The sequence below is a fragment of the Copadichromis virginalis genome, linkage group LG11 (genome assembly GCF_057382275.1).
Source record: "Copadichromis virginalis isolate Kocher_CV1m ecotype Utaka linkage group LG11, C_Virginalis_male_GT1.1, whole genome shotgun sequence".
NCBI lineage: Eukaryota > Metazoa > Chordata > Actinopteri > Cichliformes > Cichlidae > Copadichromis > Copadichromis virginalis.
The window spans coordinates 37,305,289-37,326,603 of record NC_140628.1 but is presented as its reverse complement, the minus strand read 5'-3'; the positions used below and the strand labels follow the sequence as shown (position 1 = coordinate 37,326,603).

At 39.1% G+C, this 21,315-nt stretch overlaps 1 protein-coding gene across 1 annotated transcript in view; it reads right to left on the bottom strand.

Annotated features, from left to right (window-relative positions):
* Nucleotides 1-21,315, bottom strand: part of sv2a (synaptic vesicle glycoprotein 2A) — a 47,138-nt gene that overhangs the window by 4,463 nt on the left and 21,360 nt on the right. Inside the window, exons 3-12 of the mRNA XM_085472284.1 lie at nucleotides 10,036-10,216; nucleotides 9,091-9,242; nucleotides 8,763-8,896; nucleotides 7,045-7,134; nucleotides 6,432-6,539; nucleotides 5,206-5,294; nucleotides 3,643-3,807; nucleotides 3,018-3,151; nucleotides 844-1,050; nucleotides 93-252 (exon numbers count right to left, since the gene is read on the bottom strand). Coding sequence (XP_085328410.1) covers nucleotides 93-252; nucleotides 844-1,050; nucleotides 3,018-3,151; nucleotides 3,643-3,807; nucleotides 5,206-5,294; nucleotides 6,432-6,539; nucleotides 7,045-7,134; nucleotides 8,763-8,896; nucleotides 9,091-9,242; nucleotides 10,036-10,216 — 1,420 coding nt within the window. The remainder of the gene's footprint in view (nucleotides 1-92; nucleotides 253-843; nucleotides 1,051-3,017; nucleotides 3,152-3,642; nucleotides 3,808-5,205; nucleotides 5,295-6,431; nucleotides 6,540-7,044; nucleotides 7,135-8,762; nucleotides 8,897-9,090; nucleotides 9,243-10,035; nucleotides 10,217-21,315) is intronic.

The window sequence follows — 21,315 nt, the reverse complement described above, 5'->3', positions numbered from 1 at the left end:
CAATCATAAAGGGGCATCTGTTATGACATAACTTAACACGTCACAGCCTTTATGGTGTCAGGGAGATTTCTGGGCTTGCCTGGATTACCTACCTCTTGTCAGAGGGATAGAGCTCGACGGTCAGCACGTCCAGGGAATTCCAGGAGGCGATGCTAATTCCTCCAAACAGGCAGAGCAGGGCAATCATAGCTGATTCGCTGTTGCCAAAAGAAAGGAAGAAACAGCTGATGCAAGATATCACGCTTGAGCCCGCTGTGGATAAAGAGGGGGAAAGAATGATGTCAGAAGAACTGATGGGATTCCTGCATAAATGACTGAGGATCAAATCATTTTGCACCTTTGCACATAAATCTCTATTCCACAGAACACTTATTAAACAGATAAAATAAAATGATCTCTCTTTATCTCCCTCTATTTTTCTTTTTCTTATCTAAATCTATAGCTATAATTTCTCATTCTGACCAATAGGATACGTTTCCAGACCAAACAAAATTGTTCCATTGTTCCATCTATATTGTTTTTGGATGAGTTGCCCTTGAACAGAACTAGATGGCATCCAGAAATCTTATCATGAGCAGGTTAATGTAGGAAAACTACACATAATAAGGTTTGTGGATTTCTTTTTTCACAATTTAGCACCACACGGCAAAAGAAGTAATCTTCCACAGGAAAGTTGTCTTTTCATGCCCTCAGGCAGCAGCTGATAAAAGTTCTTTAAAACAAGTGATTTACAGTGCAGAGGGAGTTATATTTAAACGTGTGCTGTATTTATATTTAAAAATGAATTGGATCAAAGCAGGCCTAACTTCTGATTCAAGCACCACTGAGTAACATGGCCCATACCAAGCATCCTCAACCGTCCGATCTTGTCCATGAGCAGCGCAGAGACGATGTTGCCTGGCAACACAGCCAAGGTACCCAGGAAACTGACAAAGTAGACCATGTAGGCATTATTTTCATCACTTATGTCACTGAGCAGGCAGCCCTCTTTGTTGTGCAGGAAAGTGCTGTTGATGAGCTTACAGTTGATCAACCTGTACTTGAAAAGATCTGTGAGGAGAAAGAAGGGATAAGGAGCGATGTTCAGGATAGCAGGAGAGGAGACAGAAAGAGTAAGAGGTTCAAAGAACTGGTCAGTAAACTGCTGTCAGGTGGACAAAGCAAGACACTTTATTAACACTCAATGAATGATACTAAGAGGACAACATTTGTAAGATCAAATATTACTCTTGGACCACAGAGGGGTCACAGAAAATCTGTCGATCAGAAAATTCACACAAGTTGTATTCACTAAGCAGCATAAAAAAGCTGCTTTGGTGCTGAATTTACGAAATAAAGAACACAAGATTACAATGAGCAGGTCCTGTCAAAATTAAGCTCTCTAGTAATGAACCTATAGGATGAGCAGCAATTCCAAAATATTTCCCAGAAGGGAAAATCATCTATCATTCACTGCCAAGTGGAGAATAATGGAAGCAACCGAAGGATGAATGTGAGGAAATGAAAAGGAGAGAGAAAATTAAACTACAGTAGCTCAAATCCATATTCTGGGGGTATTTTGCTACCCTGGAGCTGGACACATGCAGCCATACTGAAGCATGACGCTGAGCCCAAATAAACCTAAAAGAAGAAAACTGAGAGCTGATTGTTATGGACTTTTCTCCATTTAATGTCGACCCCACTTAATTTTTATGGGCACAGTCAAACACTGTGAAAGTTAAACATTCATGACATTTTTACTCAGGATTAGATGATTTTTTTTATTACCAGACCTGTGGTGCCTTTTCCAATTCTTCAGTCTGTATTTAGAGGTGAATCAAACAAACTTCTGTTGCGTATCCAAATTTTGATGATAGGCAACGTACATTGAACATGACATGCGACACAAATGCAAATGGAGAATGTAAGATGAATATGAAACACCTGGGTGCAAAAGAACTGGGATTGTATTAGATGTTTTTTAAAATATAAAGATGTTAATCATCTCTGAAAATGTGACGATATTTATGCTAAGCTTCATTCAGATTGACTCACGCAGATACGGTACATGCAGCCATATGTTACAATTATTATTCTAAAAAGATTTCCTGATATGTCAGAGCTTAGAAAATGAAAGTGTGCAAAGTTGAGCCTTTTTTAAACCTGTAGATCTGTACATTCAAAGACTAAAATGAGGTACAGCCCAGCTGCATTTTTCATGTGTTATTTCCTCATTATTCTGCAGTGTAAAAATAAGGTGCACCATGGCAACTAGCACTAAAGTCTCAAGTTCTGCATAGAAAACCCAAAGAGACCTTAATCCTTAATAAGCAAACAAGTTTCTAATTTCCATTATAACAAGGAACTCCTGGCCAGCAGTGATAGCACAGCTGAGTGATCGCTTGACTTGTGTAAAGACTGCAAATAACCAACAAAGCGAGACCAGGGCGGTGTTTGCATGTGTGGACACAGCTGCTGAATCTGAAACTGTGTGATATAGATTTCCACATGTGGTATCATTTGTCTTTTTCAGTGAAGAAAGAATAACATTAATATAACAATCCCCCGGTGTGTAAGGGGATTTTGCAGCTCCAGAATACTCAGTTCAGTATAGATCCAGTCATTCTGTGAAGGTGAATAAGGAAGCAATTTAGCAGTCTGACAAACAGCCAAACTGCTCAGAGAACACACAGAGCGCACAGAACTCACCGGTAACAATGTATTTACTAGACAGTAGCAACAAACTGTCACTTTTCAACAGAAAACACAGGAGTGAAACTGAGCCAGTAGAACTACTTGCAAGGAAGTTATTTATAAAGAGACCTCTGAAAGGTCTATAAATAGCAAAGAAAGAACAGGGGCACAGAGCAACAGCAACATTACATTTTTACCATAAATGTCCATATATAATTTATTCTGCATTTTTTCAGGGCCTGCTGAAACACACATAAAAGCTTCTAATTTAAAGGTTTTACTTATACAAGACCATATTTTCCTATTATAAAACACCTGCGAGTGTTTGTATGTGTGTTCCCTACCAGTGTTGTAGAAAAGGGTGGCAATGAAGGTGCAGTTCTTGAAGAAGGTGTTGGTGGAGGTGATGTCCTCAAAGTAACACTCCTCAAAGAGGGAATCCTCAAAAACCATAGACTTCATTTTCAGGTTCATAAACCTGCAAGCGAACACATGGAGGAACAGTGGAATTAAGGAATGGAGGCATGGAGAAAATGAACAGGTGCAGCACGGAGGTGGAGAGCAGACAGAGACAAAGGAAGATGCAAAGAGACAGAGAAACAAGTGATTTATCACAAGAGTGTCAGATATGGCATTAGCATAATGCTGTAAATTTGTAACATCTGAAATCACATGCAGAGTTCAGGCTGAAAAGGCAAGGTCAAAGGAAACATCAAAGACAGGCTAGTTGAACATGAAAAAGTCCCCAGGGCTTTCATGCAATCAAACCAGTGTTTAGAATAAAACATTTCGGAGCCTCATTTATATTTGCATCTCATTTGTTGCCGTCCACCACAAGCTAGTTCTGTCTGAATGAATTCATTCATTAAGCGTTGGACCAAAAGGCATCTGACTGACATGAAGCCCAATTCCAAAGGATTCGCTGTCATTCAAAACGCAAACACTAATGAGGAGTAAAAGACAACTCACTTGTCGTTAAAGTACTCTCCTTGACGGTGAACCTGGTTTTCCAGGGTGAAGTTAAAGGTGACGTGTTCTACCTTCTCCTTGACAAAAACCTTGGTGCGCGAGGAGTACTCCTGCTTCTGCAGGTATTTGATCATGTCGGGGAACCACACCGTCAAACCATAGTAGCTGGAAGACAAAGAAAAATTCTCTCACAGAAAAGATCAATTTACCTCTAAGAGAAAAGGGAAAAAAGAGCCAGTGACGCTTTATGGTTATACATAAGTGTCATTTCTTTTTTACCATCTACATAATATGAATTTGCAAGCCGTTTGTTCAGCGCTCTGTTGGAGAGAGCTCGAGGTAATTAAGCCTTCGATTAAGCCTTTAATTAAACATAATGTTGTGTACTTTTGCTCAGGAACAATAGAATATAACGTCCAGGGAAATTTGATTAGTGACTGGCTTCTAGAAGGATGTTGGAAGACGAGCGTTACTGAGTAAATTAATATTTCAGTGCACTACGGCTTTATGGATTTTCGTTATTAGTTATATACATAATATATTGGCACTAACTGAAATAAATGTTAGATAAATCCAAGTAATGTTATGTTTTGCTTTAGCAAACTACTGTATCAAACTGAACCTGTTTACCAGGCTTAGTAAAGGTTCACTGGTGAAAATTTATTGTCTTGCATGCCTTTGAACGTTAAAATAAATTCACAACAAATCATTATTTTGTGGATCATTATAAAGATTGCAGCACATGATTCACATTATTTTAAATAAGGCATAATATTTTATTGCACCTTCCGCAACGTGGTAAGTGGTGCCTGAGGACAATCACATTTTTAGGATATGTGTTAAAGATTATTTAATACATGAATATTTCTGTGAAATAGGGCAAGCTGTGCTTTGGTATAGTGGCCAGGCTGCAATGGCATCACAGCCGCATGATTCTTCAGATGTAACAATGACTGTGGAGCAACAGTAACATGATGAACACCAAGATGGCCATGAGAGAGACACCATGAATAACTCTTTGGACCCTGCAGAAAGCAGTGCTGTCATCCTGGAACAGATCCCATCAGGATAGAAATGATGATCACAGAATAAACGTGATCGCCCAAGACTTTGTTCGTATTGATTTGTAGTGCTCATGCCAACAAAACAGCATAACCCTGTGGGAGGGGTCATGGGTTCAGGGTGAATCTCTATTTGATTCTGCTTTTTCATTCTCAGCTACAAAAAGAGCCATTTGAGTGATTCAGCAGCACTGCTGACACTAAATGACATGAAAGTGATCGCATCCATTCGCAGATCCTGCTTCAAGCCCCTTTTTGTTTTATACTCACTGATAAATTCCTGCTTTCACCAACTATTATAATTATGAACCTGCCGTGGCCAGCTAGACCAGGAGATAATGTTGGCCTTTACATTTAAATCACCAACAGCCAACTGACTCCTGATAAACAAACACAAAGCCGCTGTGATCAACAGCCATCTGCTCTTTTTAGTTTAGACAAATAAACAGATTTCACTATGCAACACAGAAAATCCTGCATTAGTTAATACACCTGATCCTACCTGAAGGACATAGAGAACCACACAGCCATCATCATGTAGGTGGTGCGCCGGTACTCGGGAGAGAAAATGGTCTGGAAATTACTCCAAACCTGAAGAAACACACAGACAGACACAAGAGATGTGCAAAGAGAAAGTAATAAATGTAAAGTACACTCAGCTAAAAAGTCAATAGACTTCAGACATTTCTGAAAACAGGGTTCTTTTCACCAACTGTGAGAAATAAAAAGCATCTCCCAGAATCCCTTTCCAGTTTTAGTGTAAACAAAGACCGAAAAGGGAGAACACAAACACACAGAATCACTAAACACACAATAAGATCTAACAAGATAAACAGAGCCTTGGTGAGATTTTTAATATACCTTCTTTTTAGTTACAATTCCTTCAGATCAAGACCAGGTCCATTTTAACAAGTGAAGCCAACTCAAAGCCTGTCAGTGGAGTTCTGATCGTCACAGAAAACAAGATGCTGCCATTTGATTCTGTGGCTCTTGGCTTCTCAGACACAACCTTCAGTCGTCCCAGTTTTAAAAGATCAAAGCAACGATGGCAAAAAATGTTCCGTTTGAGCCTCCAGACCAGGACAACACAAACCAGTGGGAGACTAGATCCATCTTTAACCTCCTAAGACCCGAACTCTTCCACGGCATGCATTTTAATTTCTCTTTGATATTTGGACATATTGGGGCCCGATGAATGTAAAAAATGTGATGTCCACATATGTGAACGGCAGGTCCTAGGAGGTTAATACACAGTCTATGTTTCCACAGACGTAGGACTAAGTAAAGCAACAAAAAGTGTTATCAAAAGACTGTATAAATTTTTCAAATCCACTGATTGTTTTCAAGTTAAAGTAGCTGTATGTAAATGTATCGCTGATATCACAAATTTGCTGTGCACATTTTCTTGTCCATTTGCAGCAACAAGGTTAATGAATTGTGTTTTGCTTTTCTAGTGTTGTTGACTGCTCAGAACACTTTACACTACAAACCACATGAGACCATTTACAGAAACATTCAGTTATTTATTCTATTCATTTCAGGCACTTTATCCATTACACCTGGTTCTGGAGTAGCCACGGATCAAAACAGACCTTCTAATTAATTGACAACCTCCTGAGCCACAAGTAGTTTGAATCCTTTCTCCTTTTCATTCTCGTTCTTTTTCATTTAAATATGTATCAAGTAAGAAATTGATTTTAAAAAAGAATAATCAGGGTTTTTTCTTACCTGATGGAAGAGCGTGGTGAGCTTTATCCTCCATTTCTCGTGCCAGGCAGCACCATCGCCCAGGTTTACCAGCTCATCCATCTGCTTCACTGTTTTGATGGTGGTCACCTGGGAGGTATGATTTAATTGTTCTGTTTAACGATTGTTAATCGTGCTCCTCTTGAGAGTGCTTTACAAATCTCTTTGTTAAAAAAGTTTCATAGAATAATCACACAACTTCATATAAAATGATGTATTTTTCCATTAAAGTTCAGTTAGTATTACAATGTATCCATGTTATGAGGCTAACAGCTGACCAGTAACACCACAATCTGTAAAACAGAAAGTTGTTTTAATAATTTTACTCAAAGAAAAGATTATAAAACATCTTTGAATCACCATTTTTCATTTAAATTATTAATATGAACTGTACAGCCTGAGGCATAAAGAGATTACAGAAGTTTAAAGAGCATCTGTTTTAACTCATTAATATGCAAAAATATGCAGCACAGAGCTCTAAACCTGCTGCACTCTATAAGCCCACAAACTGCAAACTATTATGATGATGTTATTTTCTGCATTAATGCAAAAGTGTTAGCATGAAAGAAGCTTAACATTCTTGAGTGTTACTTACAGAGAAGACCCTCTCGGGGTAACCCTTGGCCCTCATGTTGGTGTCGTGAACTTGCTTCAGAATCATCCACGCCTCGTCATGTTTGCCATTCTTTTAGGAGGGGCACAAAAAAAGATGTTTAGCAGATCTTTCATTTCCATTTTCAGTTAAATTAACGCAGCTTATATTTTATTATTTATTTATTATATTAGTTTTCATTTGGTGTTGTTGTCTTTCCATCATGGATGATTATTTGTTTTGGGTTTTTTGTTTTGTTTGTTTTTAGTTCATTGTTTGTTTTATTATGAATAGATTTTTAATTTTAATGTGACACTCGTTTTCAAGTTATCTTAACTTAGTTTATTCCTAACCATTTGAACTGAAGGCAACTGGACGTCTTTTTGGTTTCTTCAGTACTTAAAATCCTAGATAAAGACAAGATCTTTCATTTACCGTTTGTAAACTAGGTCTGGGCATATAGGAAATCTTGTGCAGTACTTAGAGTCACATTCAGATAAATCCATATTTATACAACTATTAAACAATGTGCACACTTAGATAAATTACGTTTTTGTTTTTCTTAAACAGATAAAGATGTAACCTTCGTGCCCTTGGAGGTGGTTCTGAGATTCACGCGAGCCAGGGGTGTGGCTACTTTCTGAAACACAGCCATACTTCAACATCCTTTGAGCTATTAAAGTTACGCTGGTCACAATTGGCTCGCAAAGAATCTCGAGACTGCGTTATGGGCAGCTGATAGCTGGTGTCGTGAGCCACCACCTCTGTTCAGTGATGATCTTTCACAGTGGACATAGATGGCCTCTTGGATTAGAAACTGAATATTTTCATGAATCAAAAAGAAATCCACTTGCTTTTATTTCTAGCCTTCAGAATACCATGACCTGGATGATTAAGAACGTGCAGGTTATATATAGTGCAGAGTCTTCAGTTGTCAGTTCATGTTCCTCACCCAGCGTCTTGTTTTGTATTTTATGACCTTTTCATTTTGCTTTGGATTTTACCTCAGTCTGCTGCCTCTGCATTTATTTCTCTGCCTGTAATCTTGCCCTCCATTTGATTCTTATTCTTCGTTAAATTTCAGTAAGTGCTGCAGTTATGTTTATGTGAAAGCCTGACTACATTTCAGTCCAAATCGAGACTAAACCACACACAGTACACGTGGAAATGTTTCAAAATGCCAAATGAGAGGTTGTTGATTCTACAGTGTTTTATCTTTGTCTGCCACCAGCTGCAGCTTCATTTACTAAACTGAGATATTCTGATGTGAATGAAAGTGCGTGGGACGTGAGTGCAGGTGTAAAATAAAATAAATAAGTAAATATGTAGAAACAAGGAGATACAAGAAGTGAGAACATCTGGTGGTATAAACCAGCAGCTAACATGATTAGCTAAAAGTGGTTTAGTACTAAAATACTGACAACATGCCTGATTTTTTTTTATATATTGGGCATTTTTAAATAAAAATCAGTTTTTTTTTCTGTGTCAGTGTTTAAAACATACTGAACTGAATTCAGAATCTATGATGTATATTTCAGAATCTCCAATGTTCAGATTTCTCCTGGACGATAAATATGTACATATTAAGTTATTCAAAATGTTTTGGAAAAGTGCATAAGCAGCACTTTGTCTTTAAGGCTGTTTATGCTTTCAAGCATTCAAAATGTATTCAAAAATATATTTCCACAAGGTCTAAGTGGGGTATGAGCTGTCAGGCTGACCTCAAGGTAAAAGCGGGGGCTCTCAGGCATGGTGGTGAGGGCAGAGATGGCCGCCACAGAGGGGAAGGCACACACCAACACAAAGACACGCCAGCTATGGAACTGGTAGGCTGAGCCCATCTGGAAACTCCAGCCTACATGAGGAAAGGAAGCAAGAAGAGACGTGAGACAGAACTGCAGCATTTGTCATTTGCAATAAAAACTGTAGAGAAATGTAAAGACAAAATTAGCATTTACATAGCTTAGAATGGATACTGGCCTACTGGTGCGTGAGGAAACAATCTCGAAGCTTAGAATGTTCATATTTAAATACTGTACATTTTCTTACCATAGTGTGGGATGATGGCCCAAGCCATAGCAGATGCGTAGATGCCACCAATCATCCAGAACATGCAGAGCCAGGACAGATGCTCTCCTCGCTTCTCTTGGGCGAGGAACTCAGAGTAATAAGAAAACACAATTGGGATGGAGCCACCAATGCTGTGGAGTTAAAACGGAAGGTAACCGAATTAGAAAAGGTAGCATCTGTTCCCATAACAAAAGATTCAGTCATTTGTGATTTTTTTTATTTATCAGTGAATGACTGAGAATTCATTGAACTGTCCATCTTGGTATTATATACATACTTTCTTGCATGTGTGCTAATATTAAATGAAATATTTCTAAAGATTTGTAATATAGATATTAATTCTGTTTGTGTCTTTTAACTATAGCATGTACAGCAAATCATTTTAATGGATTTCACCAAAAATGAAAACAGAAAAATATTTATGAATTATTTCTTACAACCAGCTGAAAGGGCATGATTTCATGCAGGCTGTCATTCTGCTGGCATTCTGCTATAACCACCAGCAATGAGCACAAAATGCTTTGACTAAAATCCTTTTACAACAGCCTTAAGATGCTGCATGCAAGTAAAACTACAGACAGGTTGGCTTGTTGCAGTAGGTCAGTGTTCACATTGTTAGTCAATGACTTTGGACCATGTTATGGAAGCTGTTGACGTTTCTAAGCCCAAACCTGAGGAAATGGGAGGCCCAAAAGTACCTTTCAACACTTCACCTGAGATACAGCAAACACCAAATACAACCAGTATCTAAGGGCACACTATTTTTTTTTTCTTTTAATGAAATACAGCCACTTCATATTTAATCTGCTCTGTGCCACGTGACATTGCTCTGCTTATCAGTTTGACTGATGTACTACAGTGGGTCGTGACTGCCTCATCTCCAGCTCTGGCAGCTGTGTCTGAGTGACTCATCTATCCCCTTACCCCACACCAGAGATCAGGCGGCACAACAGGAAGGAGCTGTAGCCCTGGACGAAGGACGAGAAGAAGGCAAACACACTGTTGATGGAGAGGGAGATGAGGAGGGTCTGCCGTCGCCCGATTCGGTCGGCCAGGCCGCCCCACAAAAACGCCCCAACCATCATCCCCAGGTACACAATCAGACCTGGAGGGAGGGGGGATTAAGAGGGAAGAGTAATGGAAGAGAACGTCATGGGAAGAGATAATGAGACGGAGAGAGACAAAGGGCAAGATAATGAGTTATTATTCATCAGTAAACTCATTGATATTACTTCCAGCCTCCACTTGCACTTTCATTAAACTTCCACTGCCCAGTAAATTAGCTCATCTGACTGCCTCACTGGACTCAAGCATTTTGCATTAAGCATGAAACAGCAAGTTAATGCAATATAATCATCCAAACCATATATTTCATAGCAGAGAGGGTCGTGGCGTACATCTTATTCACAACAGATTTTGTGAAATATGCAAAATATCATCCTTCACTATGTGTATAATAAAAAAGAAACACTGATCTATCCCTAAATTGTATAAATGTATTTTTCTTTTAAAAAGCAGCAAAGTAAAGGAACCAGAGAGACTGATTACTGGACAATACTAGTTTGAGTAACAGTAAGTGACCGAGAAGAGACAGGAGACTTAAACAGGGAGGTGGTTTCAAGGGGTTCTCAAATTTAATCAAGACAATGTGTATTATAGTACAATACACACGTATTATAGTATTATAGTATAATCAGGTTGTAACTGAGAGCTGGGTTTCACACAAAAGACAGTTAAGCATTTTTTTCCTTGTTTCCTTGTTGCAATATTTCAGATGTGTATTTCAGAAAGTGTGAGCAGGCAAAAGATGAATCTCTAAAACTGGAGCATGGAGCAAAATGCAGGTGGCAATTAGCTGATGTTAGCACAAACCTAGGAAATGGGCCATGCTGAGCTTATATTCAAGCTCAAATATGGTATAATCTGTAATCAGATCAAATAAATGAACTTTAGAGGTGTTGGTAAATGATTATTAGCTTTAACTAGAGCTTTATTACATTCATAATATGAAATATTAGTGTTTTGGAAACTATAAGGTTTATATAATTACACTGAATAGTTTTAGTGACATACATGGATATATACTCATCTGAGACACTGGCTAAGTTGAATGAGCTAGCATGCATTAAAGACCTGGGCTTAATAATGAGGTCACCAAAAAGGTGACAATCTTCCAAAACATGAAAGTGCTGATAAAAAAATCTTAGACAAAGGCTGGAACCAGAGAACAGGAACAAACTGCTGCAGCCTTAAAATAAGTATACATGTTGTGTTGCTTTCCTATAAATGACACCTCTGTTTGAATCTGAAGAAACCTTTTCATCACTCGCTGCCCCTAAAGATTTTATTCTTTTACAACTTCAATACAATCCCTTTAGTGGCTGCTTCCTGGTGTTTCTACCCAAATGAAATTCTCTATACAGCCAAACAGTATAAACTGAAACCCGTGGATAAAACTGCTTTATTCTCTTCTGCATCAGGAAGTTGCCACCAGGGAGGAGATGCCGTTAACAGAAACAAGCAGCACCTTTGTCAACCCGACTTGTGATTTAAGGTGCCAACATGACTCATATCCCACACTCTGTCTGTCAAACCTTTTCTCTCTCTGCAAAACTGATGATGCTCCCACACCACACATACACCAGTTGTTCTCCTGCAATCAGCACCTTATTGACATCCTGTCAACAGTGTTCGCACTCTGAGGGTGTTCAGTGAGACAAGTTATTGGTGAGATCACTCTGAATATTTAAGGAGAAACTTTTCACCATACTGTGTCTGATTGTGACATCTATATTTAAATTCTCATTATCACTTTTTTGTATGTGAAAAGGTAGTAATCATGCATTTGTATACTATTTTTTGGCAAGAATTAACCCCAAAGCTCTCAAAATATTCAATTGGATTGGAGAATAAGCACAATGTATTTTTTCTAGTGCATTAGAGTCAAAATTCTCAGTCAATTTTATTGATTAAGGATTAATTTAAGTGGCAAAGACAGTTGATAAAACAGTCAAAGTGCTAAAAAGTAAAAAGAACATCGAACCAGATCCAAAATCATTTTAAATCACCCTTTTGTGAAATACTAGCCCCTGGAGGTGAAATATTTAGTTAAATTTTGTGGAGTATTTTTAAGGCTCATTACTCTAAGAGCACAGGGTCACAGTTCTGTTCTGACTGTTTTATCTGACATTTCAAAAGATCGAGTAGAAAATGTCTCAATTAACTGTGATGCTGAAATTTTGAAAAAGTGTTAAAATGCATAGAATAATGCAATGCCTAGAGCTCCACAGGTTGCTGATTACTGACTATTGCAAAAACCCATTAGACTGAGTCACGTTTTTGGGGACCCTTTATGCTTTCCACAGTATCTGCACATTAGTGGTGCAACGGATCACGGTTGATCCGTAATCCAAACCGATCCCACTCCACGGTTCGGTACACACGTGATCTGAAGATTCGAAAAAGAAGGAAAAAAAGTATGTGTATGGTGCGCGTGGTGGGTCTGTCAAGCGATAGTTATGGCCAGGGCTAGCGGTCTGCGGCATTTAAGCAGCCCAGTCCGACCGGGCTGAAGCTATTACAGAAGCTATTGGAGTGTTTAGCTGCAGACAGGAGGCCGTATTCCGTTGTGCAAAACAAGGGGTTTAAACTATGATGAACGTGCTTGATGATATCCCGTTGCGCGTCCGCTTTAGTGGCAAGATTGTTCCAAGCATGTATGAGCAGGAAAAGTTTAAAGTTATGGCTGAACTGTCCCAGGCATCTTCTGTTGCTCTAACTACTACAAATTTGTGGACCTCCAGGGCAACGGAAAGCTACGTGACCGTGACAGCTCATTATATCACAGCGGAGTGCGATATAATGAGCGGTATGTATTATTGTAGGGTCTACCTTACAATATAAAGCGCCTTGAGGTGACTGTTGTTGTGATTTGGCGCTTTATAAATAAAATTGAATTGAATTGAGTGGTAGATACAAAGCCCTACACTGCCCTATATTGTATCATTTTTTTTTTTTAATAATTGCGTGGAATGAGTCTTGAGTTGAATGTTTTTAACAGGCAAAAAATACTTCATTAAGTAAATGTTACATTTTTGTCTTTTTTCTTTTTTTGCTGATCCAAAAATTGATCCGATCCGTGACTTAAAACCGTGATCTGATCTGAACAGTGAGATTTTTGATCAGTTGCTGCACCACTACTGCACGTGCACATGAAATGAGTGTCATTGTTATGGCAGATAAATGATAATGACAATGTTAATCCCTAAAAACTCCATTCACTGTGAAAATTCCCAACTTCAGAGGTTGAATATGCATTTATATCCCAGTCCACTTTGACCTTTGTTGCTGAGTTTGCTCTTCATAACAACAGTACTTCTGGATTTTGTTAATGATAGGGGCGTGGTCTCTTCAAATAACAGTGTTAGCGTCACCTTATTGAAATGAAGTTCTCAAACATATTTTTTGATGTTGTTGTGTACTGGGGTAATTATAATGGAATGACCTGATAAATAATACAACCAGGAAGCTAAAGAATGCAAACCACTGGGTGATGTCATAGTGGCTGTATCCATCTTTTATGTACAGTCTATGACTAGAACCAGCAAAGTGATGAAGGACAGATCCGGTCTCACTGAGATATTTTGTCCCAGAGGAACAGTAGCACCATTTTGTCCAGGTTTGACTTAAACTCTGAGACATCAACCAGACAGGTGACAATTACTTCTTCTACTGAATTGTGAACTTCTAACTGAATTCAACACCACAGTGGTACAAGAAGCAGAGTGTATGTGTAAGACAGAACAAGGCCCAAGACGTAGTCTTGTCGAATTCCTGCTGTGAAGCAGCATGGCTCAGACACTGATCCTTTAATGTCACCCTGTGAGCTTTATCCTTCAGGTAAGGTGCAAACAGTAAAGGTGAAGAGCCAGAGACACACCATCCATTCAGCAGAGTGGTTTACTGAGAAACATTCAGCACACAGTTCATGAACATGAGCTGTGCATGTAGTGTCAATGCCAAGGAACAGATTCATTAAGGACTGCTGGGCTATAATAGATTTATTGCTACACAGGTCCTGGTATAAGTGTATCAGTGAACCTTGAGATGACATTGTTTTATCATGACAAGATTTTTCAGTTTCTGACCGAAAAGGCTGACTGCTATTTCAAGGTAGAATTCATGGGGAAAATCTGAAACGGTCATTAACCTGAGGACAAGTACCAGTAATCAAGGCACAAACTATACTCAATGCCATGGGAATCACATTGTTACATTTAATATTCTTTCTTGCATAACAAAAACAACACAGTCCTGCCAACTGCTAGTGGTGTAAGACAGCGGTCCCCAACCCCCGGGCCTCGGACCGGTACCGGTCCGTGAGTCGTTTGGTACCGGGCCGCGAGAGTTGAGGCTCAGATGTGAAATGTATAGTTTTCAGGGTTTTTAACAGTTTTCAGCGTTGTTTTGTTATCGTTTTTATCGTTTACTCGGTTTTCACGTGTGTTATGAATAAATTTTCTTTTTTTCGGTACCAGTACTAGTTTTATTTTGTTGTATTTATCCGCGACACCTTAAAGGCCGGTCCGTGAAAATATTGTCGGGCATAAACCGGTCCGTGGCGCAAAAGAGGTTGGGGACCGCTGGTGTAAGACATCCAGAAAAAATACTGAATTAGGCAGGGAAAAATAATTCTACACAGGTTTTAAACGCATCTGGTAATACGATCCGTTATTAAACAGTCTGACAGAGGTGCAAAGTGCTGGGATGATGAAGCTGGTTGAAAAGCCAGGTTAACACAGAGGATGGATGTCCTGAACTAGAATAATGTGACGGTGGGCGTCCTTTTTGAAAAGACCTTTAAATGAAATTATTGAAGTGTGTATTTGTTTCTGGCTGCACATGTTTCATTCCTGCTGTCTGTCCTTTGGTTGTATATTTCAGTGTAAACTTTTGCAGCTGTGAAATGAGGAGCAAGGTGACTTTCATTCCCTTCATTGAACAAGTGTGTGTGTTATTAATGGTCACCCAATCATATCTGGTGACTTGTTTTATGCTTTATTTCCTTTTCACTCACTGCTAACATCCTATAGAATTAGGTTAAATCTTCAGGAGATTAAGAAGTACAGCAGAAAGTCCGCTGAAGATAAGGAATCATAAAGCTGTGTGTGTTCCAAAGCAGCGGTACCGCTGTGAGCTACTTCTCCTGGAAATATCCTTCATAGCAGCAGCAACAACTAGCAAGTGATGGTGATGATAAATGTCGCCGCATTGCAGCAGCATCAAAGTAAACAAACAGACAGACAGCCATAGTGAGTAGGATGGATCAAATGGTAAATATTTCTTTCTAAACCACCATATCCAGCTGGGAGCTGGAAGCCTGATTGCTGTCGTGACCAGTAACCACGTCATTATCATTTCCCCTGTCATCACATTTGCTTGTCTATGTGGCTAGAATGCATTAGCAGCTGCTTTTGGCTTGAGGATGAATTGTGTCCCAATTTATCGCTCTTCTATATCTGAGGGGTAAAATAATTAATTAAGAGGCTAACAAAGCTCGCCTTAAAGCTAAACCACAATGTCATCAATATTTAGTTTGACTAATAAAATAACATTATCTTAGGGAAGAGTTTGATTTAAGCCCAAGTTGTTGCTTTTATGTACTTTTAAATGGACAAATACGGCAGAAACCAACTAAAATATTAAAGGTAAAATACATTCTGGCAGTAAAAACAATATTTTTCACCAAATTCCTAAAGATGCACATAACAGTCGAAAGACCAATCAATACTACTATATTCCCAGTGGATGAACAGGTGGCTTCTTTCAGGTATTTCTTTTTTTTTTACAGCCTGTGGACTTTTACACTCGTGGAGCTGGTTTTGGCCACAGCAGGGAGCTCTTTACAGGGAAAAGCTGCAAACCAATCAGCAGAAAACAGAAATGTTTCCAAAAAGCTAATGAAAAAAGTTTATTATTTAATGGCCAAAGAGACAACACTGTGCTTTTGTTTTAAACTGTTAAATAAGGAAGCATCATAGTGCAAAAAAAAAACAAAAAACATAACCACTGCAATGACCCAGTTCTTAGCAGTAGTGGTGCCTGATGGGATGCTGTGATTGATGCTTGTGCAGGTTGTTCTGGCTACACCCTTATGGGATTAAATGGGGTCACCACCAACAGGGACTACAGCAGAACATGAACCATATGATGTAAACTGTATGGAAATGGGGTAGAAATGGCAAAAAGGCAGCATATGGATTTTATAGTGAACAAATGATGTTTTAAGGGCAAAACTGACCTGCAAAGAAGTTCATTCACAGAGAATTCTATGAGGAAATGACCTTACCTGATTAGGTTAATAGCCTGAAGCACTAGTTCAATATAGCATGCCATTTCTTTTGTAAACTATAGTATGATTCAGTGAAAAGAAACCAGAAAATAAAGCAATATATGATTTAATTCCTCTGTTTCATCATGCCTGGGTTCACAACACCAAGCTGGAGAAGATGCTACATTCATGGCTGCATTCACTCTGCACAGTCTACAGCTTGAGCCTCATTCCAGTTAAATAAAAGGAGAAGGAGACAGAAAAGCCATTACAGCCTACAGTGTGGAGGTGAAGCATCCTATCAAAAACAGTTCTGCTGCCAACGGCTTTTGTATTTGAAATCATTCAGCAGTAATGAGATCCCGACTATTTCTTTGTGATTTTTTTTATTTGACAGTTTTCCCAACAAACTCTTGAATCTAGAATTGCATTCAATTAAATAATGTTCCTATTGGTGACGTTTTCATGATTTTCAAACCACTAGTAACACACTTCATTGAATTCCAGTGAATCTGATGCTGCAGTAAGCTGCAGATGCTCAGTAACATCAAAACAACCACTGCTTTCTATTCGTCTACATTTTAATCATTCATGAGACGTGTTTTGCATTTTGTTTTTCAGAGAAAGCTGAAACAAAATGTGGTGAAGACAGAAAGAGAGACGGAAGGAGAGAGGTGAGCAGGACGAGGTGCAAAATGAAGAGAAAGGAGAGAAGCAGAAATCTCCAGACAGCTGAGCACCTTTGCACTCTGAATGAGGGGGGGGGGGGGGGGGGGGGGAGGGGGGGGGAGAAAGGGGGGAGGACGATGGCCAGTCAGCGCTGTGACAGAACTCCCAAGGGCTCCAGGGTAGTGTATATGCGTGTGTGTGTGTGTGGAAATGGACAAAAGTGTGCGAGACTGTGTGTCTATGTGCATGAAGAGGGGGCAGGGCAGGAGGCTTCTATTAATAGCAGGTTTTCCCCAACTAGCAGAGTACACGGGGCTTGTTTAAGGATCCAGTGAGGGAGACATGTTAGCAGCTCTTGTAGAGCAGAACTGATCATTTATAGATGGCTTACACTGCAGTGTTCTTCTCTCATGAACTTACAAGTCTCAGAAACAGGGTACAGTAAAGCCAAATTGTATTCCTACAGGTACAATCTACACAAATGTGCCCCTCAGGGTTCATTATTAGGATTCAAGGTAATTATGGGTTCCTTTAAGGACACAATATGTTCACAGGAAGCAAAAGGTACATGTACATGTCTTCTAGATATTAAGGTCCAATATCAGTAGACAGTCAGTGTTCAACTGTTGAGCAAACGATTATCTTTTCACTTAGGTTTTAAGATTTATATAAGTTAAATGAAAAGCATTTAAAATGTCTCAAAAGGAGTTCATTTAAGGTCAGTCTTTCAGTAAAAAGCATATGCATCCTCTATACCCTACTTATTATATATTAGTCTATTTATTTCATTTTCCTGTGTGATTTAAATAATTCACTTTTCATCCAGTGGTTTGTTGTTTGTGGATTTTATGACTTTTCGATTTGCTTGTGAAGCACAGTGAGCTGAGATGTCTTCTGTAAACTTCTAGTTTTCCTTCATATCACCTGCAAAAATTAGCATGGTTCTCCTTTGTGGTGCTTCCCCTGCTTTGTTTTTATTGAACAACTAAATAAAAAGTAGCGCAGGAGGAGAATACAGCTGCAGTTTCTTGTGGTGACTGAAAGTCAGCCAGCAAATATCCACTGCTACCACTGAAAGCTGAAGTAATAAATGCTATAAGTGCTTTGCAGTGGTCTCACTTTGTGATGGTAGTGTGAATAAGGGTGTTTGGTCCAAACAAACACTGCAGCAGCTGATTAAAATGCCTTCAAAAAGAGGGGAAATATCTCCTGAATAAGCTGTTTGCTCGGTTACCTGCAGCTCTGTTTGGCAGCACTCATCAAATCCTCCGCACTGTTTACGCTGCTTCCAATTTTGTAAACAAAGTCAGGTGTTTTTTCTGGTATTCTGAATCATTTGTTATAAGGCTTATTTGTGTGTTGCGTGTAGTAAAGATAATTTACGACTGCTGTTTCTGTACTGACTGGAAATATTACTTTTAGTGGTTTATAAAAATACAAATGAAATTTAAGAAAAAGCTCATTTTGATAACAAAGCTCAGTGTTTTTCAAATGAATATGTAACCCAGGAGCTTCAATATTAATTTTCTAGTATTGGAGAAGTACTGATATGCAAACTTAACATCTTTCTGATGCTCATACATGTACAGCAGGCTACAATATCCAAATCTTTTTGCCTACAGTTTTCTCTGACAGATCATCCCCAGGACCGATTGACTGTTTTCACCCATTTTATCCCTTCATCCTTGATTTCAGTTACTTATTCCATGTCCATGAAAAGGCTGAGGATACATTATATTACACAAAGGTTCCTTTTAGCCTGAGGAGAACTGTGCAGTCGCTGTCTCAAAATGCAGCCATGCAACTGCAATAATTAGAGGAGGCAGTGAACATATTGTAGCAAAGGTTACAGATTTAAAAAACCTTCTCAAGACTATATTTAACAGAACTGTGGCTGGAAATACACTGAATGCTGAGCAGTGAGAAAACTTCTTAACACCAAAAGGCTGAGGATGCGCTGATCCTGCACATATCCTGCATGGAACAAACTCCCGTCTCCTATATGACAAAAAAGCTACAGTCCACTGCAGCTTCACGACAAGGGCAAATCAATGACAACCACTTCACTGTTTCACTGCTGTGTCGATGTGTTTCGTCGAGCTCGTCGAGCAGAAACGCTGCACCAGGGTTTTATTTAGACCGCTCGATCTGTCATCATTTCCTGTGTTTGATCCTTATTTAATTCTAGTTTTTGTGTTGCTGAAATGTCAAACGACGGATCCGTGATCATGTCGACATTGTTGCAGTCACCCATTACATGCACATACTAATGCACACACAAAACAGATGATCCAGAACACTGCGTGGGGTAAGAGCAGCTAGCAGGATAGGCTGAGATGGAGCCTGAGGATGGGGGTCGGAAGAGGAGACTGCATGCAGAGAGGTACGAGCACAAGAGGCTCTCTCGCATGAGTCAGGAATGTTGCGTAACAGGAAGAGGGGAGGGAATGGAGGCCAGTCGTGTCTCCCTGCCCCTCCCCCAGCATGACACAAACCCAGAGGGAGAAAGAAGGGGAAAGGAGGTATAGATGGCAGCCAGACTAGGCAGCAATTCAAGTCGCAAGTTTTCTAATTTTGCTCCACTTCCTTTTAGAATGATCCATCATATGCACTGGCTAATGTGTTTGTCTGAGAGCTGGAGGGAAAATGTTTTGAAAAATGTAATAATTTTTAATATTTTGAAAAATTATATACAAGTAGTTATTTCATTGGCTTTCTTTAATAATTTGCCCTTCCGCCTCTTTCCTGTTTCTTCCATCTTTCCTTTTCGTCGTCATCACTGAGTTGGACCTCTCTGTCTTATCGGTGGTAAGAACTTGCTGTTGTTAACTGAGAAGTATGATTATTTGTGGCAACAAAGTCCAGAACCAATGGGTGATGTCACTGTGACCATTTCCATCTTTTATATACAGGCTACATTCATGAATACCATTGGCTGTCGTAAGCATACATCTTGATGAACGTTTCTGGTAAGGTCTTCCCAGATGAACAAAAGTGATCTTGTGGACCTCTGTATCTGGACAATTGAGCATGTATTTTCATGTATTACACATATACAGTAACTCATGCTCTGGGTGTTACCATACTGAGTGATAATCTTGCATAAATGTGGCACTAATCATTTATAATAAACTGCAGCAGACTCTGTACAGACCAGCTTTAGCTGTATGTTCATAATTTCTTTTGTACATTGACTTTTCTGACATGGATTCCTGGATCAGAAAGCAAAAATGTAAAATGATGAATTTGCTTAATTTGGCAGAAGATCGACTCAATAACAAGGTTTCACACAGCTCTCCATGAGCGATATAGAATTTCATGTTGAATAATTTAATATGACCAACATGAAATCAGAACAAAGATGTTTACTAGATTTGAAAAAGACATTTTGTTGAAGCCAAAACTACAAAAAAATATTGAAATGAAGCTTAACTGTGATTCTGAACCTTATACTGCAAAATCACTGAGGAATCAAAGACATTACGGGGAACCCTTCCTCTTGTCCTTGAAGCTGGCAGATTTAAAAACATCCAGGAGGATAACGGACTGTGTGAGTTATGTAAATTAGAAGACGTTCTGTCCTGATTAAGATGCAAGAATATCCAAATCTTTAAAATTCAATGTTTTGGTGCACTGAGGGCAACAGAATGAAATGTTCTTTTGGGGATATGGGTAAATTAGCCCTTCTCAGGTGGCATCATGCTTTTTGTCTTATTTTCACTTCATGGCCCTGATTTCTTTTTATTTAATTGTGTCTCATAAGCCTGTTTGGGCTGTTTCCATTGATTTATGCATAGCCCAGTTAATCAATCATATAATACTGTTGATAAAAACATCCTGCACTTAATCAGAATGTCTATCATCACCAAAAGTTCAAATTAATCTGAAATGAAAGTTTCATGCTGAAACAAACTTTGAGCACTTGAACTGTCAATCAGAATTAACAGGTAATGTTTGTACAGAGGACACTTTTATGAACCCATGATGTTCACTTTAAACACCACAGATATTCAACATCCACATCTGCTGCGACGATGTGCATCGAGCAGCATACAGTTGAACAGTCAACACCCCTCTGAGAGGAAATTATGTAATCAGAACGCATCCAACTCATCAACATTACAGTAAATAAAACCAACAACACAGAGTCCAGGCAGAGCTCTAACAGGGATCTGTTAGTGGATTCAGCAGTGCTTCAATCAAAA